Raw genomic sequence first — 19,053 nt, forward strand, 5'->3', positions numbered from 1 at the left:
TCATTTATATTTTCTTCAATTACTACAAAGACTGAATATTTTTTGTTCACTGGTTATTTGTATTTTTTCTTTATGAATGGTCTTTTTAGGCTCTTTGCTGATTTTTCTACTGGGGTGCTCTGTGTATTTCTTAGTGATTTGTAAGCACTCTTCATATATAAAGGCTATGATAGTATAAAGCTTTGTCTGCTTTCATTTGACTCTGGGGGTTGAGATGCTAGAGATAAAGAAGGTGTCTGCCTGTGTATTGCAATTTTTTAATACCAAATATTGTTTTTTAACTCCCTGTCTTGGAAAAGTGACTTTTTAGCATATTGAGAATTAAAACGATAACTGTTTACTGATTAGCAACATTTAGGCAGAAAAATAGTTTGATTTGTTAAATAAGCAGTTAAACCAATGGCAATTAGACCTTTATCCTTCTGAGTGGGTCTTGAGAAGAAATAAACCAAGGAAATGAGAGCCCCTGATTGTGATGTCTAGTCCTGAGGGAGGGACCGAGGCTCTACTCAGAGATGGGCTGGCTCTGTTGGGATAACGAAGAGTTGGGGGTTGGGGGACAGAGCACATTATAGGGTCTGAGCCTTGGTCATACATTGAATGCATCTCTCTTAAAGATACCCATTCCAAAAGATAGTCCTTTACTTATATGATCCCCAATAAGCAGTGGTGTGCTAAGGCAGGTTTGCATTGATGTATTGATTGTCAACATTTTCAGGAACTTTGTGAACTGATTGATAAATATAGCCATTATTAAAAATATGGGATGCCTGGGTGGCTCAGTCGGTTAAATGTCTGCCTTCGGCTCAGGTCATGATCCCAGGGTTCTGGGATTGAGTCCCGCATCGGGCTCCTTGCTTAGCAGGGAGCCTGCTTCTCCCCCTGCCTGCCACTCCCCCTGCTTGTACTCTCGCACTCTCTCTGACAAATAAATAAATAAAATCGTTTTTAAAAAATTAAAAAAATTTTTAAAAACCTAAATGATATAAACTTATACTTAATAAATTATATTGAAAATAAAGATAACAAATACTCAAAAATCATCACTTCCTAATCATTTTACTGGATTTTGTCATTATCCATGCTTTGAGGGTTACTTACATTTATTCTACTTATACAGTAGAAATACTATCTAGGTGGCTACTTGTATCTCTGACATCCCATTGGAGGCTTGAAATCAGCCATGCTGGGAGTATTTACACGTGGAAATTGATAAACACGACAAAACAGGGCTTGATTTACTGCTGATTTTCTAGACTTAAGAAAGTGATGGAGGAGGAAATATGCATAATGCAGATTAAACTTAAAAGTGCATTATATCGGGGCGCCTGGGTGGCTCAGTCGTTAAGCGTCTGCCTTCGGCTCAGGTCATGATCCCAGGGTCCTGGGATCGAGCTCCGCATCGGGCTCCCTGCTCTGTGGGAAGCCTGCTTCTCCCTCTCCCACTCCCCCGTTTGTGTTCCTGCTCTCGCTAACTCTCTCTCCGTGTCAAATAAATAAATAAAATCTTAAAAAAAAAAAAAAAGTGCATTATATCTGTAGCCAGCCATTACATTGGCGACAGCATTAAAAAATTGAGGCAATATATTTCCAGTGTTTGAAAACTATCATCCAATTTAGCAATAAGGTTGCCCACGTCACTGACAAACAAGTTCTAACTTATATTTATGCCAAAGGACAGTTGTTCATCAATTGCAACCACAGATTGGTTATAGATACAAGAGTTTGGCAAAAATCAATGAATGCATTCTCTCAGAATCAATGGGCTATATGTAATTTACAACGTGAACAGTGTATTTTATTATTGTTTGCAAACTGTGTGCTACGCATACTTTGTATCAACAAAATTTATAATACTGCGTGCGCGTGCGCATGCGCGCGCACACACACACACACACACACACACACACACACGCACACATACACACACGCCCCCTGGGGTGCCCATAGGACAATGGGGGTCCATGGGTGGGTAAATGCGGACAGGATGCCAGGCCTCAAACAACACCCAAATAAACAGGCCTCTTAATTACAAGGTAACAGAGTACTCCATTCAACTGCAATTTGTAAATAGGCTAGAGCATAAAGCAACAATGGCCATGGACCCACCACTGATTTTGTATAGTGATGTTGAAACACAGCATATGCATTCATTTACATGTTTTCTATGGTGGTTTTCATATTATAATGGCAGAGCTGAGCGCTTGTCACAGAGACCAGAAAGCCTAATATATTTACTATCTGGCCCTTACAGAAAAAGTTAGCAACCATTAGGCTTGAGTGAAGTGAAAGAGACCATCTGTGGATTACTTGAGTTCATCCAAAATATTTCCTAAATATTTTTCTAATTTTAATTTTACGGTATTTTTTGCCAAGCAGAAGTTTCTAATTTTATGTGTATAAATCTACCAAAATAATGCTCTCTTCTCCAAAAGGTTAGCCAATTGCTGAGAGCTTTTATTCAATACCTCATTCTTTAGCCACCAATTTGAAATGCTATACTTAGTGTTTCTCTATGGGTCTACTTGTGGACTCTCTTTTCTGTTCCCCCTGATTTATCTGTCTATACCAGCACCAGGGTCATACTGTTTTAATTATTTTAGTTTAAAAATACAATTGAGCTGTGAACAACATGGGTTTGGACTGCATGGGTCCACTTATACATGGATTTTTTTCGATAAATACAGTACTGTAAAAGTATTTTCTTTTCCTTATGATATTCTTTTTTTTTTTTTTAAGATTTTTAAAATTTATTTATTTGACAGAGAGAGATAGCGCAAGAGCACAAGCAGGGGGAGTGGCAGGTACAGGCCGAAGAGAAGCAGACTCCCCACTGAGCAGGGAGTCCAATGCAGGGCTGGATCCCAGGACCCTGGGATCATGTCCTGAGCCAAAGGCAGACGCTTAACCGACTGAGCCACCCAGGCGCCCTTCCTTATGATATTCTTTTTTTAAATTTATTTTTATTTTTATTTATTTTATTTTTTTATAATTATGTTATGTTAATCACCATACATTGCATCATTAGTTTTTGATGTAGTGTTCCATGATTCATTGTTTGCGTATAACACCCAGTGCTCCATGCAGTACGTGCCCTCTTTAATACCCATCACCACGCTATTTTTTTTTTTTTAAGACTTTATTTATTTATTTGACAGAGAGAGACACAGCGAGAGAGGGAACACAAGCAGGGGGAGTGGGTGAGGGAGAAGCAGGCTTCCCGCGGAGCAGGGAGCCTGATGCGGGGCTCGATCCCAGGACCCTGGAATCATGACCTGAGCCGAAGGCAGACGCTTAACGACTGAGCCACCCAGGCACCCCTCACCAGGCTATTCTTAATGACATTGTCTTTCATCAAGCTACTTTACTGTAAGAATATAGTGTATAATACATATATAAAATATGTGTTGTTTATGTTATCAGTAGGGCTTATGGTCAACAGTAGGCTATTAGTAGTTAAGTTTCTGGGGAGTCAGAAGTTCTTTTTGTTTTTTTTTAAGATTTATTTATCTGAGAGAGAGAGAGCAGGGGAGGGGCAGAGGGAGAGGATCTCAAGCAGACTCCCCACTGACTGCAGAGCCCCTTGTGGGGCTTGATCCCACAACCCTGAGATCATGACCTGAGCCGAAACCAAGAGTCAGATGCTTAACTGACTGAGTCACGCAGGCGCCCTGCGAGTCAGAAGTTACATGTGGATTTTCAACTGTGCCATGGGTTGGCACCCCAACCCTGTGTTGTTCAAGGGTCAACTGTACATTTGAATACCTGCATTTAATTTTTTGGGAAGTTCTCTTGTGATTCTCTGTGCTCACTCTTCTAGATGAGCTTTATATTCATTCAGTTAGGTTCCTCCCACTTCCTTCATTTTATGGTAATATTGATTGAGATTGTCTTTAAATGGTAGACTTGTAGGGCGCCTGGGTGGCTCAGTCAGTTAAGCAGCTGCCTTTGGCTCAGGTCATGATCTTGGGGTCCTGGGATCGAGCCCTGCATTGGGCTCTCTGTTCAGCAGGGAGTTGGCTTTTCCGTCTCCCTCTATGCTCTCTCGCTCTCTTTCTCGCTCTCTCACTCTTGTTCTATCTCAAGTAAATAAATAAAATCTTTAAAAGAAAAATAAATGTTAGACTTGTGAAAAATGGCTATCTCAATGATATTGAAGCCTGAAACACAGTACAGAGGAAAACCCTTTAAAAATCAATAACCATCTATTCTAAGTGCCTATTGTGTTTCAAGTGCTCTGGTGGGTCAAAAAAAATAAAGGGTTGTGCCCGCAATCATGCCTGCTTGACTCTCAGTCCAGGTGAAGCAGTCTCTCAGGAGAAACCCTTTCTAGAAGTCATGCCCATAGCACACAGCAGATGCTCCTAGTACAAGGCACCTGTCAGACTTCAATATTTGATTTGATCTTTATCTTATAATTAGAACACTTAAAATAAAAAAACCAACCAAAAATATCCTAACGCCCAGATATAGGAAAACCACTGGCCACAGGGCTAAAAAGAGAAACATCAACTAAAGGCTGCCCGCGGTCACCGAGTCCAGGCTCTGCCCTTGCGGCTGCGTGAGCTCGGTCAAGGTCTTCTGCGTAGCTTGGAACTAGCTTCCTCTCCCACAAAATGAGGATCAAAACACTCATAATAAGATTGCCACGAGGAGTCATGTTAATAATATAACACCAAGCACTTGGCCCGGACTTCTAAATTTAATCCTTCCAACAGCCCTATGCAGAAGAGGGACTGAGATTCAGAGAATGGCAATGACCTGTCCGGGGCCACAGCGGGCAAGTGGCAGAATATAGATCTGATGAGCAGGCTGGTTCCAGAGCTGAACCTCTATGGTATGCGGGTTTAAAAACAAGCAAATACACACACACACACTCATACATACATATGTACCCACTTACACCCACACCACACACACACACAATACATATATACCTGAATGTACATATATACACACATGATACCCACTCCATTCCATTTACACACACACAGAGTTTGATGCCCTGCCTTATTCCTAGATAGATTTCAGGGTAAAGAAAATCCAAATAACCTAGTCCAAAGAAGCTAGCTCTCCCATGGCATACTGAACCTTTTTGTTCCTCACACACATAATGGGGAATTAAGATATATTTGCTCCCAGGCAACTTTATCGTTGTTATTCTATTTAATTGTGCAACTTAAATCTCTAGGATAGTCTTTCATTTTTGACCTCTTGGGAAGAAATATTCCCCCTAGGTATATTTTTTGTTTCCCGATTTCATGATGGAAATTTTCAAATAAAGACAAAATAGAGAAGGCAATACAGTGAGTTCCCATGTCCCCATTACACAGGGCCAACAATCACCATTCTGCCCATTTTTCTCGGTTCTATCCCCTCCTCACTGCCCCCACCCCACGTCCCCTGAAGTATTTATTTTTTATTTTTTAAATTTTTTTAGGTAAGCTCTACCCCCAACGTGGGGCTTGACACCAAGATCAAGAGTCGTATGCTCTACTGAGGGAGGCAGCCAGGCGCCCCTCCCCTGAAGTTTTTTTTTTTTAATTTTAAGATTTTATTTATTTATTTGAATAAATAAATAAATTGAGCAGGGAGCCCGATGCGGGGCTCCATCCCAGGACCCCAGGATCATGACGTGAGCTGAAGGCAGACGCTTAACTGACTGAACCACCCAGGCGCCCCTCCCCTGAAGTATTTTAAAGCAAATCCTAGGGGCTCCTGGGTTGCTCTGATTCTATACTGACTTTTAGCAATGAGATCAAATGACACCAGTACCTGATGGAGAATATAGAAGCACTGACTATCATCCCATTCCCCTCTTTGATACATTTTACTGCTCCCCTAGATCAGTGGGAATCTGGAAATGCTGGCAAAACCAAGAAAAGCCTGGCCCATGTGGGTTGCTGCTCTTTTGGAATCAGAGGCAAGACTAGGGGGAAAAAGAAAGAGAAATTTCAATCAGGGAGAAAAAGTGAATTCTCTGCATTCAAAAGAAATGACACAGAAGTTTTAAAAATGCCATCAATTGTCTGAGACAGTCTATTTATGACTCTGTGAATACCAACTTTGTGAAACTAAAGCCCATCGGAGCCCTGGGATATGAGACATGGTGTCAGTTACAGAAAGAGGATTGGAAAGCACACCTGATGATATTTTCCATTTCAAGTCAATGCCTCACAACTCCCCTCACGGGGGAAGAGGGTGGGAGGTGCCCAAGCTCCTCAGGTGGTTGTGAAGGAAGCGTGAGCCTGGGACGGGGACAAACCACAGCACTGGTGAAGCTCTCCGTGCAGGGCATGGAGCTGAACCCTCAGGGCGGAGTAGGGTGCAGAGGCGAAGAATGAAGAAGCATGCTTCAACCTGCACCTGCCCAGAGGATCTGGCGTGTCGCCCGTATGCAGTCTAAGTAAGTGCATGCTGAATGAATGAGAGTGCGCCGAGCACAGGTATTCCTGGTGCCCCTTAAGGCCAAAGTCACTTCCAGCTGAGCAGGGGAGGACCCACAGTGTCATGTGCATCCGGGTGCTTACAGGAGCCCCAGGTCACAAGGAGGTGCTGGGGGCTTCCCCGTGCCTGAGGGGGCCACGCAGGATGCCTACATGGGCAGGGGGGCTAGCCTGAGCGGTGCTCTGCCTTGTGCCCCAGGTGTGACCACCAATGTGGGCTCTGAGGTGAGGAGGGCGGGAGGGGGAGTGGGGCCCTGATCCTAAATTACTTGGCCTGGGTCGGTAGCTTCTACACAAATCCTTAGCCAAGTGTGTTAATTCTCATCTTATAGGAGAAAAGGCACAGCAATAAGGTCAGGTGTCATCACGGACTGAATGCTTGTATTCCCCCAAATTCATACATATATTTATTTCTTAAAGATTTTGTTTATTTATTTGAGAGAGAGAGAGTGAGAGCAGGAGCGGGGGGAGCGGCAGAGGGAGAAGCAGACTCTCTGCTGAGCAGGAAGCCCGATGCGGGGCTTGATCCTGAGACTCCGGGATCATGACCTGAGCCGAAGGCAGATGCTTAACCGACTGAGCCACCCAGGCGCAACCCCGCCTCCCCAAATTCACATGTTGAAACCTGCCCCCAATGTGATGGTATTAGGAGGTGGGGCTTTAGGGAGGTGATTAGGTCAGGAGGGTGGAGCCCTCGTGAATGGGGCTAGTGTTTTACTAAAGGTGACCCCAGAAAGTTAGCTCGCTGAGCTTCTGCCATGCGAGGAGACAAGGAGAAGGCGACCACCTGCAACGGGGAAGAGAGCCCTCCCCGGAACCCGCCCACGATGGCAGTCTGATCTCTGACTTCCCTGCCTCCAGAGCTGTGAGAAATGAATTTATGCTGTCGATAGCTACCTAGTCTCCAGCACTTTGGTACAGCAGCTTGAATGGACTAAGACATCAGAGATTTGGGAAAAGCGGAGGCAGGAGGATCCGACCGATCCCACGCCTGTTCCAAACCAGATGCTGGGGACTGAGGCCGACATGTTTCCCAGAGGACTGAAACTTCTTGCATTAAGAAAGACCCAGACTTAAAATTTTGAGCATTCTAGATGGAAACCTTCTAAAATGCAGCCATACTTCTCCAGAAGATGTTCTGCAAGGTGGGACCTTTGCTCTGGCCCCTTGCAGGCTGTGGATGGCAACTGGGGTGGTCTGCGGGGTGCTCGGCTTGCACGCCCACCCTGGATGCCGGGCTCCCTGTGGAGTCCACTCTCCCACCCCCGGGCCCACGCCTGCTTCCCGGTGAGGGGCAAGGTCCTAGTGTGCCGGGATCTAGCACTCAGTAGAGTTCAATAAAGGTATGCTGAATGCAAGAATGAATGAAAAGCCACTTGTAAACACAACACAGCTGTGAATCAGGATGCGCACTCCTTTCCACTCCTTGCTTGTCTCCCGGAGGAGAGTGATCCTGGGAGCAGACACACCCTTCCCTTGGCCCAGGAACTGAAGAGGAGCAGGAATGACTAATCTGCTACGCAGTTTTCAAATAATAGTTTTAAAGTGAATGACATAAATCAGGCTCAGTCTGCCAGGAGGTGAGGATTGTTCGAGCTGGCATATTCAGAAGACTCGGTTACTTAATAAACCCTGGTCTTAATTGAGATTTTAAAGTACTATTCCAGAGCACTCCGTTGGAGCGGCGTTGGTGGTTGGTTGGTTGGTTTAAGCAATTAAGTGAGTTGCAGAGATCTGAAGGATATTGAAATGAACCAGCACCTCGCCCCCAAAACAGGGTCCCAGAAGCAGTGTAGAGAAACGGGAACAGCCCTGCTCTTTCTGGCCAGCCTGTCTTTGTATTTGCTGCATTATTCTTGGCACTGAGGCTGGCGGTGACCTGGTACCGAGAGGCCTCCCTGACCCGACAACCAGGGACAGAAAGACATGTGCTCTGGGCCCGATCATGCCCTGGGCACCGACAACACTGACAGGCAGCTCCCAGGCCCACCTTTCTCCTGGGCCCCAGAACGCTGGACTCAGTGGGAAACTGGTCACCTGGCGTCGCCTTCTGTGGCTGAACGTGTCAGCGTTGCGGATAGCCCTGCTGTGAAAGGCAGACTGGTTGAAAGCTCGTTCTCACTCCTTTTTCTTTTTTCCCCTCCCTCCCTTCACCCTGGAGAGATGCTGCTGGAACCAAGACCAAGTCCACCTCTTGCAGAGAGAGGAGGCGCTAATGCCTAGGTGTGCTGAGCGTGCAGCCCAGAGAGAGGCACCCACCCTGCTCGTGCACAGAAAGAAGGGCTTGAAGTAAAGAGCAGTGGTGAGGCTGCTTGCCTGCACTTGTTTCTGTGAAGGCCGGCTCGGGAGTGGCACCTCCCTACGGGGTAAATCTCGTGCGAACGAACTGCCGTGGGAACAGCCACAGGAACGTGCAGACTCTCGGTGACAGTGTGTCCCCGTCCCCCCAAATTCCAATAAACCACCAAAGGTCAGAGCTAGAAGAGCTTCTTCTGGTCCTGTCTCACCCAGCCAGAGACCCAGGTTCTAATCAGGCCCAAGGATGGACATTGGCCTGTGTCGGGACTTCATGCGGGGGGGGGGCCCCCCTCGGGAGGTAACCCTTGCATTGCTAAGCTGGCGTCTGCTGTAGTACTTAGAGCAGCTGATCACGTGGTGATCACAGAACGCTCCAACTGGACTCATTCATTCACCAAAATGACCACCGCACACCTGTGATGACCCACACAGCAGAGGCGCTGGGAACCTGGCAGGAGCCAGAAGACAAGGTTCGAGAGATGAGCGTGGAAGATGAGGGCAGGAGGCAGGGAGCTGAGGAGGTGGGAAGGGGTGTGGGGAGGCGTGCAGCATATGATTCTCTGCTGGGTACCATGGCAACCCCCAAGCTCGGTACCTGCACTTGTGAGAATCATCATGGTGTAAATAGATCTCCTCCCAGTGCCCACCCCTGGAGGACCCCAGGGTATCCCCACTTGCCCCTTGGGAGAGCTTGTCCACACTGTGGCTTTCACTACCAGCTACTTGCTGATAACACTTAAACGTGTATTTCCAGCCTGGACCTCCGCCCTGATGGCCAGGTACACGTCTGAACCTGGATTTGTCACAGGTAACCCCCACCCCAAACTGAGTTCCTGATCTTCTCTCCAGCGCCCCCTCTCTTGCAATGTTGCACATCCGGGAAACTGTTAAGTCCATTCATACACTGCACGGAACAAAACTTGTGGAGTCATCGACGCCTCCTCTTTTCTCTCATAGCCCACATCTGATGTCAGCACATCTTCTCAACACTGCTTTTGGAATCTGACTGCTTTGAGTATCTCTATTGCTACCACCCTGGTCTGAGTCACCTTCTCTCCTATTGTGATGACCTCTTCACTGGCCTCCTTGCCTCTTCCCCCCTCCAACCGCACTTGAGGGTAGTGTAACCAAGCTGTCAGAGGGAGCCTATTAACCCAGAAGTTCAGATCATCTCTCTCCTCTGCTTAAAATCCCCCAGTGGTTTCCCACCAATCCTTGCGATGGCCTACAAAGCCCGGCGCCATCTGGTCTTGCAGGATCTGGGGTACCACTCAACACACCCCATCAGCACCTGCATGTTGATACACCCACCCACGGGAAGTGCTGGTCCCGGGGGCCTGGGATCTCCTAGGTGCCTGCAATCTCACCACCCACCCCACCCCTGCAGGAGAAGGACAGCCCCAGCGTGTCTGGAAGAGGAGTGAGATGTGGGCAGGCTAGAAATGGGGAAAGGGTAACCTCAGGCCAGCAAGACCCCCTCCAGGATGTGGATGAGCCACATGGGCCACGGCCTCGGAGAGAGGCACTTCCTCTCTTAGATTTCAGAGAGCATCTCGCTCAGCTCTGTTTCCCAGCCAGCCAAGGACACCAAGGCCCAGAGAGCGACCTGACTTGCAAAGTTCTTAGAGGTGTAAATAAACATCTAACCAGAATCACAACAGTGTGCATGTTCTTCCGCGCTACAGACATGGGCCTTGGACAGACAAGTTGTGCCGTATGTACACACAGCCCCACAGATGCATGCATCTGTGTGGGTGTGGTCGCCAGTCTCAGTCGTGCTGGCCCCCAGGGCAAGGGGCGGTGCTGACAGGGGCGCGGGAAGTCTGCGGGGAATGCTTGAGGATGCAGGCGGCAGGAGACGTTAATCCTTAACTTTTAACAGCAGGCCAGGGCACTCCCGGGCTTTTAAAAAGAATTCAGGAGCTTCTACTTTTAAAATATGTGAATTCCAGGTGATCTAAAATTTTGCATTTTTGTATTTTTAGACTTTGTTACAGTAATGTCTTTTCAAGATGGTCATTTATTATCCTAAAGGCAGAAAGAAAGTGATTTTTGGTGGGGGGGCGCAGGGGAACCTTATAGATGACTTGATCATTTAAAGTCAATTTTATACATAAGGCAAGTCAATGCTCTTTTCTTCTCCCTGGTTAAAAAAAATCCCCCAAAACTATGCTTCATGAAAAATTCAGAAAAGGACCAGAGCAGGAGAAGGTTCTAGGGTGATCAAGAAGTAGGCCCCTGGGAACAACAGAAAAATGAAAGCAAACCTCAGAGAAAGGTCTCCACAGAGAAGCAAGACTGGAGCCTAGTTCCTGCCCTTCACTTTGAGTCCGAATCCAACAGAGAGAGATAGGAAGACATCAGAGACCACTCTCGGTGACCACAGCAGAAGACGTAATGATTATTCTCATTTTCTCTCCTGGTGTAGCCCCATCACCTCCAGCAGTGCCTGGCCCAAAGTAGAGATTCAATAAAGATCGCTTCAAGAAATGGTTAAGAACCAAAAAGAGAGTGATGAAAGGCTACCTTCCCAGAGGGGGAAAAAAAAAAAAAACAATCCAAAGGCAAAATTAAGAAAACCCTTCCGTTTACAATAGCATCAGAAAGAACAAAATACTTAGGAGCAAATGTCACCAAGGAAGTATGAGACATGTGGACCGAAAACCACAAAATAATGCTGAAAGAAATGAAAGAAGATCGAAATAAAGGAAAAGACATTCATATCCATGGATTGGAAAACTCAATAATGTTAAGATGGCCATATTCCCCAAACTGAACTAGATTCAGTGAAATCTCTATAAAAATTCCAACTACTCCCTCACCCCCACAAGAAATCAACAAGATGATCCTATAATTTGTACGGAATTGCAAGGGACCCAGAATCGCCCACACCATCTTGAAACAGAAGAACAAAGCTGGAGAACTCATAGCTCCCAATTTTGAAACTTGCTACAAAAGCTACGGTAATCAAAACAGTGTGGTACTGCCCTAGGGACAGGTGAACAGACCAGCGGGATAGACCCAAGAGTCCAGAAATAAACTCATACATCTATGGCCAATTAATTTTCAACAAGAGTGCCAAAATCATCCAATGGAGGACAGAACAGTTTTTTAAAACATATGGTGCTGGGGCAACTGAATAGCCATATACAAAAGAATGAATATGCACCTTTACTTCGCATTATATAGAAAACTGATTCAAAATGGATCAAAGTCCTAAATGTAAGAGTTAAAACTATAAAACTCTTAGAAGAATATAGATTTCAATCTTGACCTTAGATCAGGCGATAGTTCCTTAAATATGACACTAAAAGCACAAGCTATAAAAGAAAAAATAAACTGAATTTCATCAAAATTGAAAATTTCGGTGCATCAAAGGGCATAATCAATAAAGTGAAAGAACAACCCACAGAATGGGAGGGAAAATTTGCAAATCAGGTATCTGGTCAGGATCTAGTATCCAGAATATTTAAAGAATGCTTACAACCCAATAATAAAAGACAAACAACCCAGTTTTTAAAACAGGCAAAAGATCTGAATAGACATTTCCCCAAAGAAGATGTAAAAATGTTCAATAAGCCCACGAAAAGATGCTCAGCATTATTAGTCATTAGGGAAATTAGTGCAAATCAAAACCCCAATGAGATATACTTCACACCCACTAGGATGGTTATAATGAGAAGGAAATGAAAATAAAAAAACAAGTGTTGATGACGATGGAGAGAAACTAAAATCTTCATATCATGCTGGTAGGAAGGTAAAATGGCACACAGCCACTGTGGAGAACAGTCTGACAGTCCTTCAACCAGTCAAACAGAGCATTACCATACAACCCAGCCGTTCCATTCACAGGTATACAACCAAGAGAACTGAACACGTATACCCACATAAAAACTTACATGTGGATGTTCAAAGCAGCATGATTCACAATAGCCGTTAAGTAGAAACAACCCAACTGTCCATCAACTCATGAAAGGATAAACCAAATATTATATACACAATCATATAATACACTTAAATCATATTTAGTCGGGAAAGGGAATGAAGCACGGATACATACCACAACATGGATGAGCCTTGAAACCATTATGCTAACTGGAAGAACCAGTTGCGAAAGGCAACATATTATGTGATTCCGCTTACGTGAAATGTCCGGAAGAGGCAAACCCATAGAGACAGAAAGTTGATTAGGGGTTGCTGGGGGCTGGGAGAATGGGGATTGTCTGATTCACAGGTATGGGGCATCCCTTTGGAGTGATGACAAAGTTCTGGATTTAGGTAAGTGGTGATTGTTGTACAACGCTGTGAATGTTCTGAAGGCCATTTAGTTACACACTTTAAATAAAAAGGATTTCCATGGTGAATTGTACCTCCATTAAAAAAAAAAAAAAAGACTTACCAGAGACATTACAGTTAAATAAAAGTCTGGAGTTGACAAAAGAGTTGAGATACAAAGTGGAGTGTGAAATTCCTCTGAGCCACTGACCTTGCTTCTCTGGGTTGCGGACCTGGGACGGCATGTCTTGGATTTCCAAGGTCCATTCCCCCTCAGCCTTTTCTCCCCAGCAGTGCACAGTCATGAATTCCCAGTTTGTAAACCCTTCATTGGAATGATCCAGCAATCTGCAATTGGAGACTCAGGGTGAGAACACAAAAGGGTCGGGAAAGGAGTGGTGGGTAGGGGGCCGGGTCCGAGGAGGGCTGTCTCCCGCCTCGGAATTACTCCTTGGGTGACCGCTACAATCATCCCTCTGAACACCACCTCAAGGGCAGCAGCTTTGAGAACGGAAGAAAAAGAGGCCTGGCCCTCAGCTGAGGTAAAAGCAGGTAACTGCTTTCAAACCTTTGCATGACGACCCAGCCCTGGCCAACAGCTTCCCCTCCATTATCCCATTGGGTCCCCCAAATATTCTGAGAGGCAGGCAGGCTGGCAGGACTCACTGTTGCCCAACAGGGACTCAGCCAGCGATGGTCTCCCTCCTGCCATCCTCATTTATAGACCAAGAGATCCCAAGTGTCGTGATTAGTGGCAGGTCCAACAGCCAGTAACCGGCAGAGCTGGGACTCCCTCGAGGGCATTCTGACCCGTCCTTGTTCTTTCCAGCACCGAGAAGTGTTTAAGACGTTACCAGAGAAGGCCTTCAAACCTACCCCCACACCCAAAATATTCCTTCAGAAGGTGTGTGATTCCTTCCTACCCCAGTAGGGATCCTCCAGAGCCCAGACACCAATGCCTGGGTGCACAAAAGCAGACGGAGGTTAGGCCACATGCCCCGGGGGCATCCCAAAGGAAGCCTTTCTAAAATGCTGGCCTGTGGAATGAATGAAACCTTCACATCTGTCATGGAGCCAGCTCTTGTGTGCTCTTCTCCAGAAGATACGAAGAAGGAAAAATGTGCCTGCGACTCTCCGGGGCTTAATGGAGTTTCAACAGGTGCATTTGGGGGAGATGACATAACTAATGGGCCTGGTTGTTTTCCAGTGTGTGCAGGAGGGACCCTGGGTGCAGCGTGGGGTTGGCGCAGCAGCTCCCTCCCCTCAGCCAGCCTCCCCCTCCGGGGTTCTGATAAGCCTCCATACCCCAAGGTCTTCCCAGACTGGGACTTCAGCCCAGATCCATTTTCTCTTGTTTGACTTGAGCAGGAAACAGGAAGCAACTCACGGACGCCCTCTTTCTTCCAATACCCAGTTCTTCTCCCTTCCCCTTCCTTCCCCATCTAACTTCGCATCTCTTGGAAGAGGGTCTTAATCTGAGGGCTCTTTTGCTCGTCAGAAGTTCAGATGCATGTTTTGTGTGATGTAAGATTGGATTCCTGATTTGGGTGTTCTCTGAACATCCAACGAACGTATAAACATGCTTATAGAGAGAATGTTCCCTGCGTGGAGAAGAGTGAGGGGAAGGGGCACACCCTGTCCTTTCTGCTAAGAAACTGCAAAGGTCAAGGCTGATTTTCACACACAATGCCAAGCCGAACACAACACACTCGGGACAGAACAAAGACAAACTGTCTTTTAAGGGCTGAAAGACTTAATGAATGTCCACTTAACTCTTCATGAAAAAAATATTGCTACCTGAAAAAGCTGCCAAATTGAGCGAGATGTGAAGGAAAGGTGAAGGTAATAGATCCCCAAATACACACGCTTGATATAATCACAAAATCTGTGCCTTGGAAAGAAAAAAACAAATTCCCAAGACGTAGAAGAGTGCCAAGTGGCCGCCAGGCAGGTTTAATGTGCTTGAGGGCGCAGGAACAGCAAACGGGTCGTCGTGAACCCAACGAACTTGGCAGGACCCACTCTCTCTCATCTGAGGGGCTCACGCTGGGCCTGAGCAGAATGGAGGTCGGAAAAACAGAGTGCAAGCAAGCCAGTGGGGGGAATGCTGGGGGGGCGGGGGGGCCTGGAAAGTTCTTCCAGGTTAGGTAGATGGATGGAAGCAGGACAGGACGGGAAGCCAGCTGCCCATGCCAGGTATTTTCTTCTGCATCATCATATCCAGTTCTTGTAGCAATCCTGCCTGCAACAGGAGTAAAGTGACATTTCCGGAGGTGAGGGGTAAAGAGGGGAGAAATGGCTGCCTCCTGGGTGCCCTGCTGGGAAGTGAAGGAGCAGGGGTAGAAGCAGCTCGAGTCTCTGGGCTCCAAAGCCCATCTTTGGTCCTGGTCCTTGCAGGTCACAGCCGCCCCAACCTCGAGGCCTCACGGTGGCTCTCGGTCAACCCAGGTCACCCTCTGGTGCCTGTACCCAGCTCCTGCCCCGAAGTCAGGGCTCACCACCTCGGATGCCTCCTTGTGTCCAGCCTGCAGCTCCAGGGAGGTGACCTCGCAGGAGCCCAGAGAAGCGGAGCCTTGCCTGGCCTCGGGTGCCTGAAGCTGACCCGCCCGTCTGCCCAGCTCCAGTCTGGAGTTCGCACGGGGCACGAGAGCCCGCAGCAGAGGACTTCCAATCTTCCAAGGAATGCTAGAAATCTAGACTTTTCTATGGAATCTCTCAAAGTCCCAGTAATAGTAATTTGCACCTCTGGTTGCAAAAGAGCATAACACTGTGGCTGACCAGCTGGTACTCTCAGGCTGCTCACGGCCTTGCTTGTCTCCTCCGGGCAGAGGCAGAGGGTGGCCCCGGCCTACCCCCAGCGGGGAGAGATGCCCCCTGTGGCTCTTGGGCTACGAGGGTGGAACCTAACCTGGTGGGGCCTGAGCCGGATGGCCAAGCCCTGGGAAGCCATGCAGCCAGGATCTGGTCTCAGGGCTGGTTCCGGGGCACCGACCACAAACTCAGTGCTGGCCCGCTGGGCGCTGCCTGTCAGCCCCCTCTGCAGCGGGGTACGGAGTGCAGGGCACAGCTCCCCACCCCTTCACACAAAGGCCGGCATCTGCCTGTCCTTGCAGCAGGCCAATCTCTCTGTCTTCTGCCAAGTAGGGGTGGGGTGGAAGGGGGCTAAGAAAAAGGGCAACTCCTGCCCGGCCCCGAACGGAGGCATTCTCGCGACCCCCATTTCTGAACCCTACAGCCGAACTCTGGCTGCCGCCCCAGGCAGGTAACCCGACTGAGGCAAGCGGGCCCAGCGTGGGCAAGCAGGGAGTGGGGCCACAGCCCAGGGGACGGGGATGGGCCATCGCAGGGTACCTCCTGATGGCGGGGGACACAGTTCGGTTGCCAGCTCTTTTTCAAGAGAAGCCAGAAATGCTCGCTTGTCCTGAAACCTCTCTCTTCCCTCCGCCTCTTAGCTAAGGGAGCCGAAAAGAAGCCCCAATCCCTCTCCGCCTCCCCCCAGCTCCCACAAATCCCTTCACACCAGTGACCTGCTAGAGACACAAATGCATTAAAGCACTTCTCCTTGTTTCTGACCTCGTGGAAGAAGTGGCTCCATGACTTTCCATGAACTGTACGTGAAACCCCAGAATTCAGAGCCTGTTTCTCGGGCCTTCAGCTAAACAGGGACCCCCTCAGGCGCATGCATGAGAATCCTGCCCCAGAGCAGCCTCCGGGCGCCCCACGCAAGCCACGTCTCCCGCAGAGCGGAGCCTCCTGCCCACAGAAGTTCAACCATGCTACATACAACTGGACAACCGTGCCGAAGCTTCGGGAGGCAAGGCAGTCCTCCTCCGATACGCGTTCTCACTTCAGATGCCGAATGAATATGAGAAAAATGATCTTCAGCGCACTTCTAAGAGCAATTAAGTCATAGCCAGGATTCCATAAATCTCTCCGTTAAACAAAGCAACCACAAACCCTTGTCACTCCTGCCGGGAAATGAAAGCTTTCCAGGACGGTGTTGAAGGCCAAGTTTCAGGTTGGGGGAGGGGGGGTGGTACGTGTGAACGTCACCAAGAGGGAGCTGCTGGAAGGAAGAACCAACCAGCCTGGGTGCCCCGCAGGGATGCTGTGACCTCGGGCTGGATGGGCCCTCCTGTTAAGCCCCAGCCCCTGCCCCAGCCCCGCTAGGCCAGCCTGGCCTTACCTCTTGGCCAATAGTTGAGACTTGGTTCCTGAGGGAGAAATGAGGTGGATCTGGAGGTCTCCCCGGCGCGGGTGGGAAATAGAGATGCGAGCCATCACGTGCTCCAGGTAGCCCACGCGCTGGTCTGAGTGGTCGGCACAGGCAGTGGTCAGGGCGGTGGTCCGAAGAGTCTGCACCACGGGGATGCTCCTGGAAGAGGAGGAAGGGGCTCAGGTCTCCACACCAGAGGCTCCAGGTCTCGCAGGGGGGCAGTGGATTCAGGCCCTCCCAGGGACCCCCAGGGACCCCCAGGGACAGCACCAGCCCCTCTTGGATGCTCCCATTGGAGCTATCTTGCCAGCCAGAAGATGTTTGCTGTTCTGGAACTTGCTTAGAGATTTAAAGAATGGCTTTGCATACAGACTCAGCTTACATACCCAGTGATCAGCCCCCTCAGGGCCCAGGAGCCGGCTTCTCTCTAAGTAGCCTCTGATCAGCTCATTGCCTCAACTGCTGGGGGTCAGCAAGGCTTTCAAACTTCAAACCCGACTACTTTGTTTCAAAGACTGGCCTTGATAATATAAGTCACAATGCTGAATAATAACAGCAAACATTTCCCGAGCGGACTGCATGCTGGGCACTAGACGTAGCATCAGTCTGAGAATTTACAAGGATTGATCCATTACATCCAGAAAGAGGTCACACACAGCTACTGAGAAGCAGAGCTGGGATATGAGGTCAAGTTCAAGCCTCCACCTCTGTGCCACACTGTCCCGCAAGGATGCTGGTGTGGCTCCATACTTGTGTCCAAGATACCGAGGAAGAGGAGATCGACAAGGTACCCGGGGCCAGAGCTGGGCTCTTGTGCTAAATGCACCAGTCAAGGCCGCAGTGACTGGACCAGGGTCACGGAGGATGGACAGGATCTGGTCCCCTCCCTACTGTCATGCTGGAGACTAGGGTCCCCTCCCTCTCCTGTCCTCTGATGGGAATGGATGACAATTCTCTTAACAAAGTCAAGGCAGTGTTACCACATGGGACGGAATCTGAGGATAAGCATCAAGCCCCAGTCGTTCACGAGTTAGTTCCACCAGAATCTTCTAACGCTCCCTGGAGGAGGTGGATACAAAGGCTGCACCCGCACCCAGGCTGGGCACTCCCGTCTATTCTGGGCCACCGCGGCTCGCCCTCACCACTTGCAAACTGAGCAAAGATCTCCCACCGCCCAGCAGCACATTAATTCCCCACTGCTCAGCCAGTGCTCGGTTTATTACGGGCAGCGCTTTGCTCATTTCGCCTCGACTTTCCGCTCAGGAGGGGAGGCTCGAAGCATAGGCTCAGCATCTCTCAGGAATTACATCGCTTGGCTCTCCTGGGCCTGAGTCATAAAAAACAATCAAAACAGCTATAAACAGTGATGTAATTCCCTCGGAGACTCTGTAAATATTTGAAAACATGATTTGCATGCATCATAAATTGATTTAGAGATGCTGACTTCTTTCACTGCCTTCTCCCAAATTTTCCTGTCTGTGTTTACAGGTCAGCAGGCCCCCCACTGTGGCAGATGCAGAACCTTTCCTGGGCCCAAGAGGAAGATCAAGTTAAAGCAGAAACAAAAGCCATCACAAAGTTTTAAAAAACCTGCCCCATCCCTCTCACACCTTTGGCCAACGGGGAGGAACAATCACTGACCTAGAAATAGACCTGAAATCCCATCGAGGAATCCTTAATCTTAAGGATAAGGCACAGGATTTCAGAGAACAGGAACAGGGTAGGAGAAACCGCAACCCAACCCCACCCTCACCTGCCCACCTCCCTGTGGCTTGTGGTGTCGACATGGAGAGGAGAAAAAAAAAAACATCTCAAGGA

At 48.2% G+C, this 19,053-nt stretch overlaps 1 protein-coding gene across 1 annotated transcript in view; it reads right to left on the reverse strand.

Moving 5' to 3' along the window:
- The window catches only part of PCSK6 (proprotein convertase subtilisin/kexin type 6), a gene marked incomplete at its 5' end in the record, with an annotated part of 180,610 nt that overhangs the window by 40,899 nt on the left and 120,658 nt on the right, over positions 1 to 19,053 (reverse strand). Inside the window, 2 exons of the mRNA XM_032391278.1 lie at positions 13,231 to 13,367; positions 17,206 to 17,394. Coding sequence (XP_032247169.1) covers positions 13,231 to 13,367; positions 17,206 to 17,394 — 326 coding nt within the window. The remainder of the gene's footprint in view (positions 1 to 13,230; positions 13,368 to 17,205; positions 17,395 to 19,053) is intronic.

The sequence above is a fragment of the Phoca vitulina genome, unplaced genomic scaffold (assembly GCF_004348235.1).
Source record: "Phoca vitulina isolate PV1807 unplaced genomic scaffold, GSC_HSeal_1.0 scaffold61, whole genome shotgun sequence".
Lineage (NCBI taxonomy): Eukaryota > Metazoa > Chordata > Mammalia > Carnivora > Phocidae > Phoca > Phoca vitulina.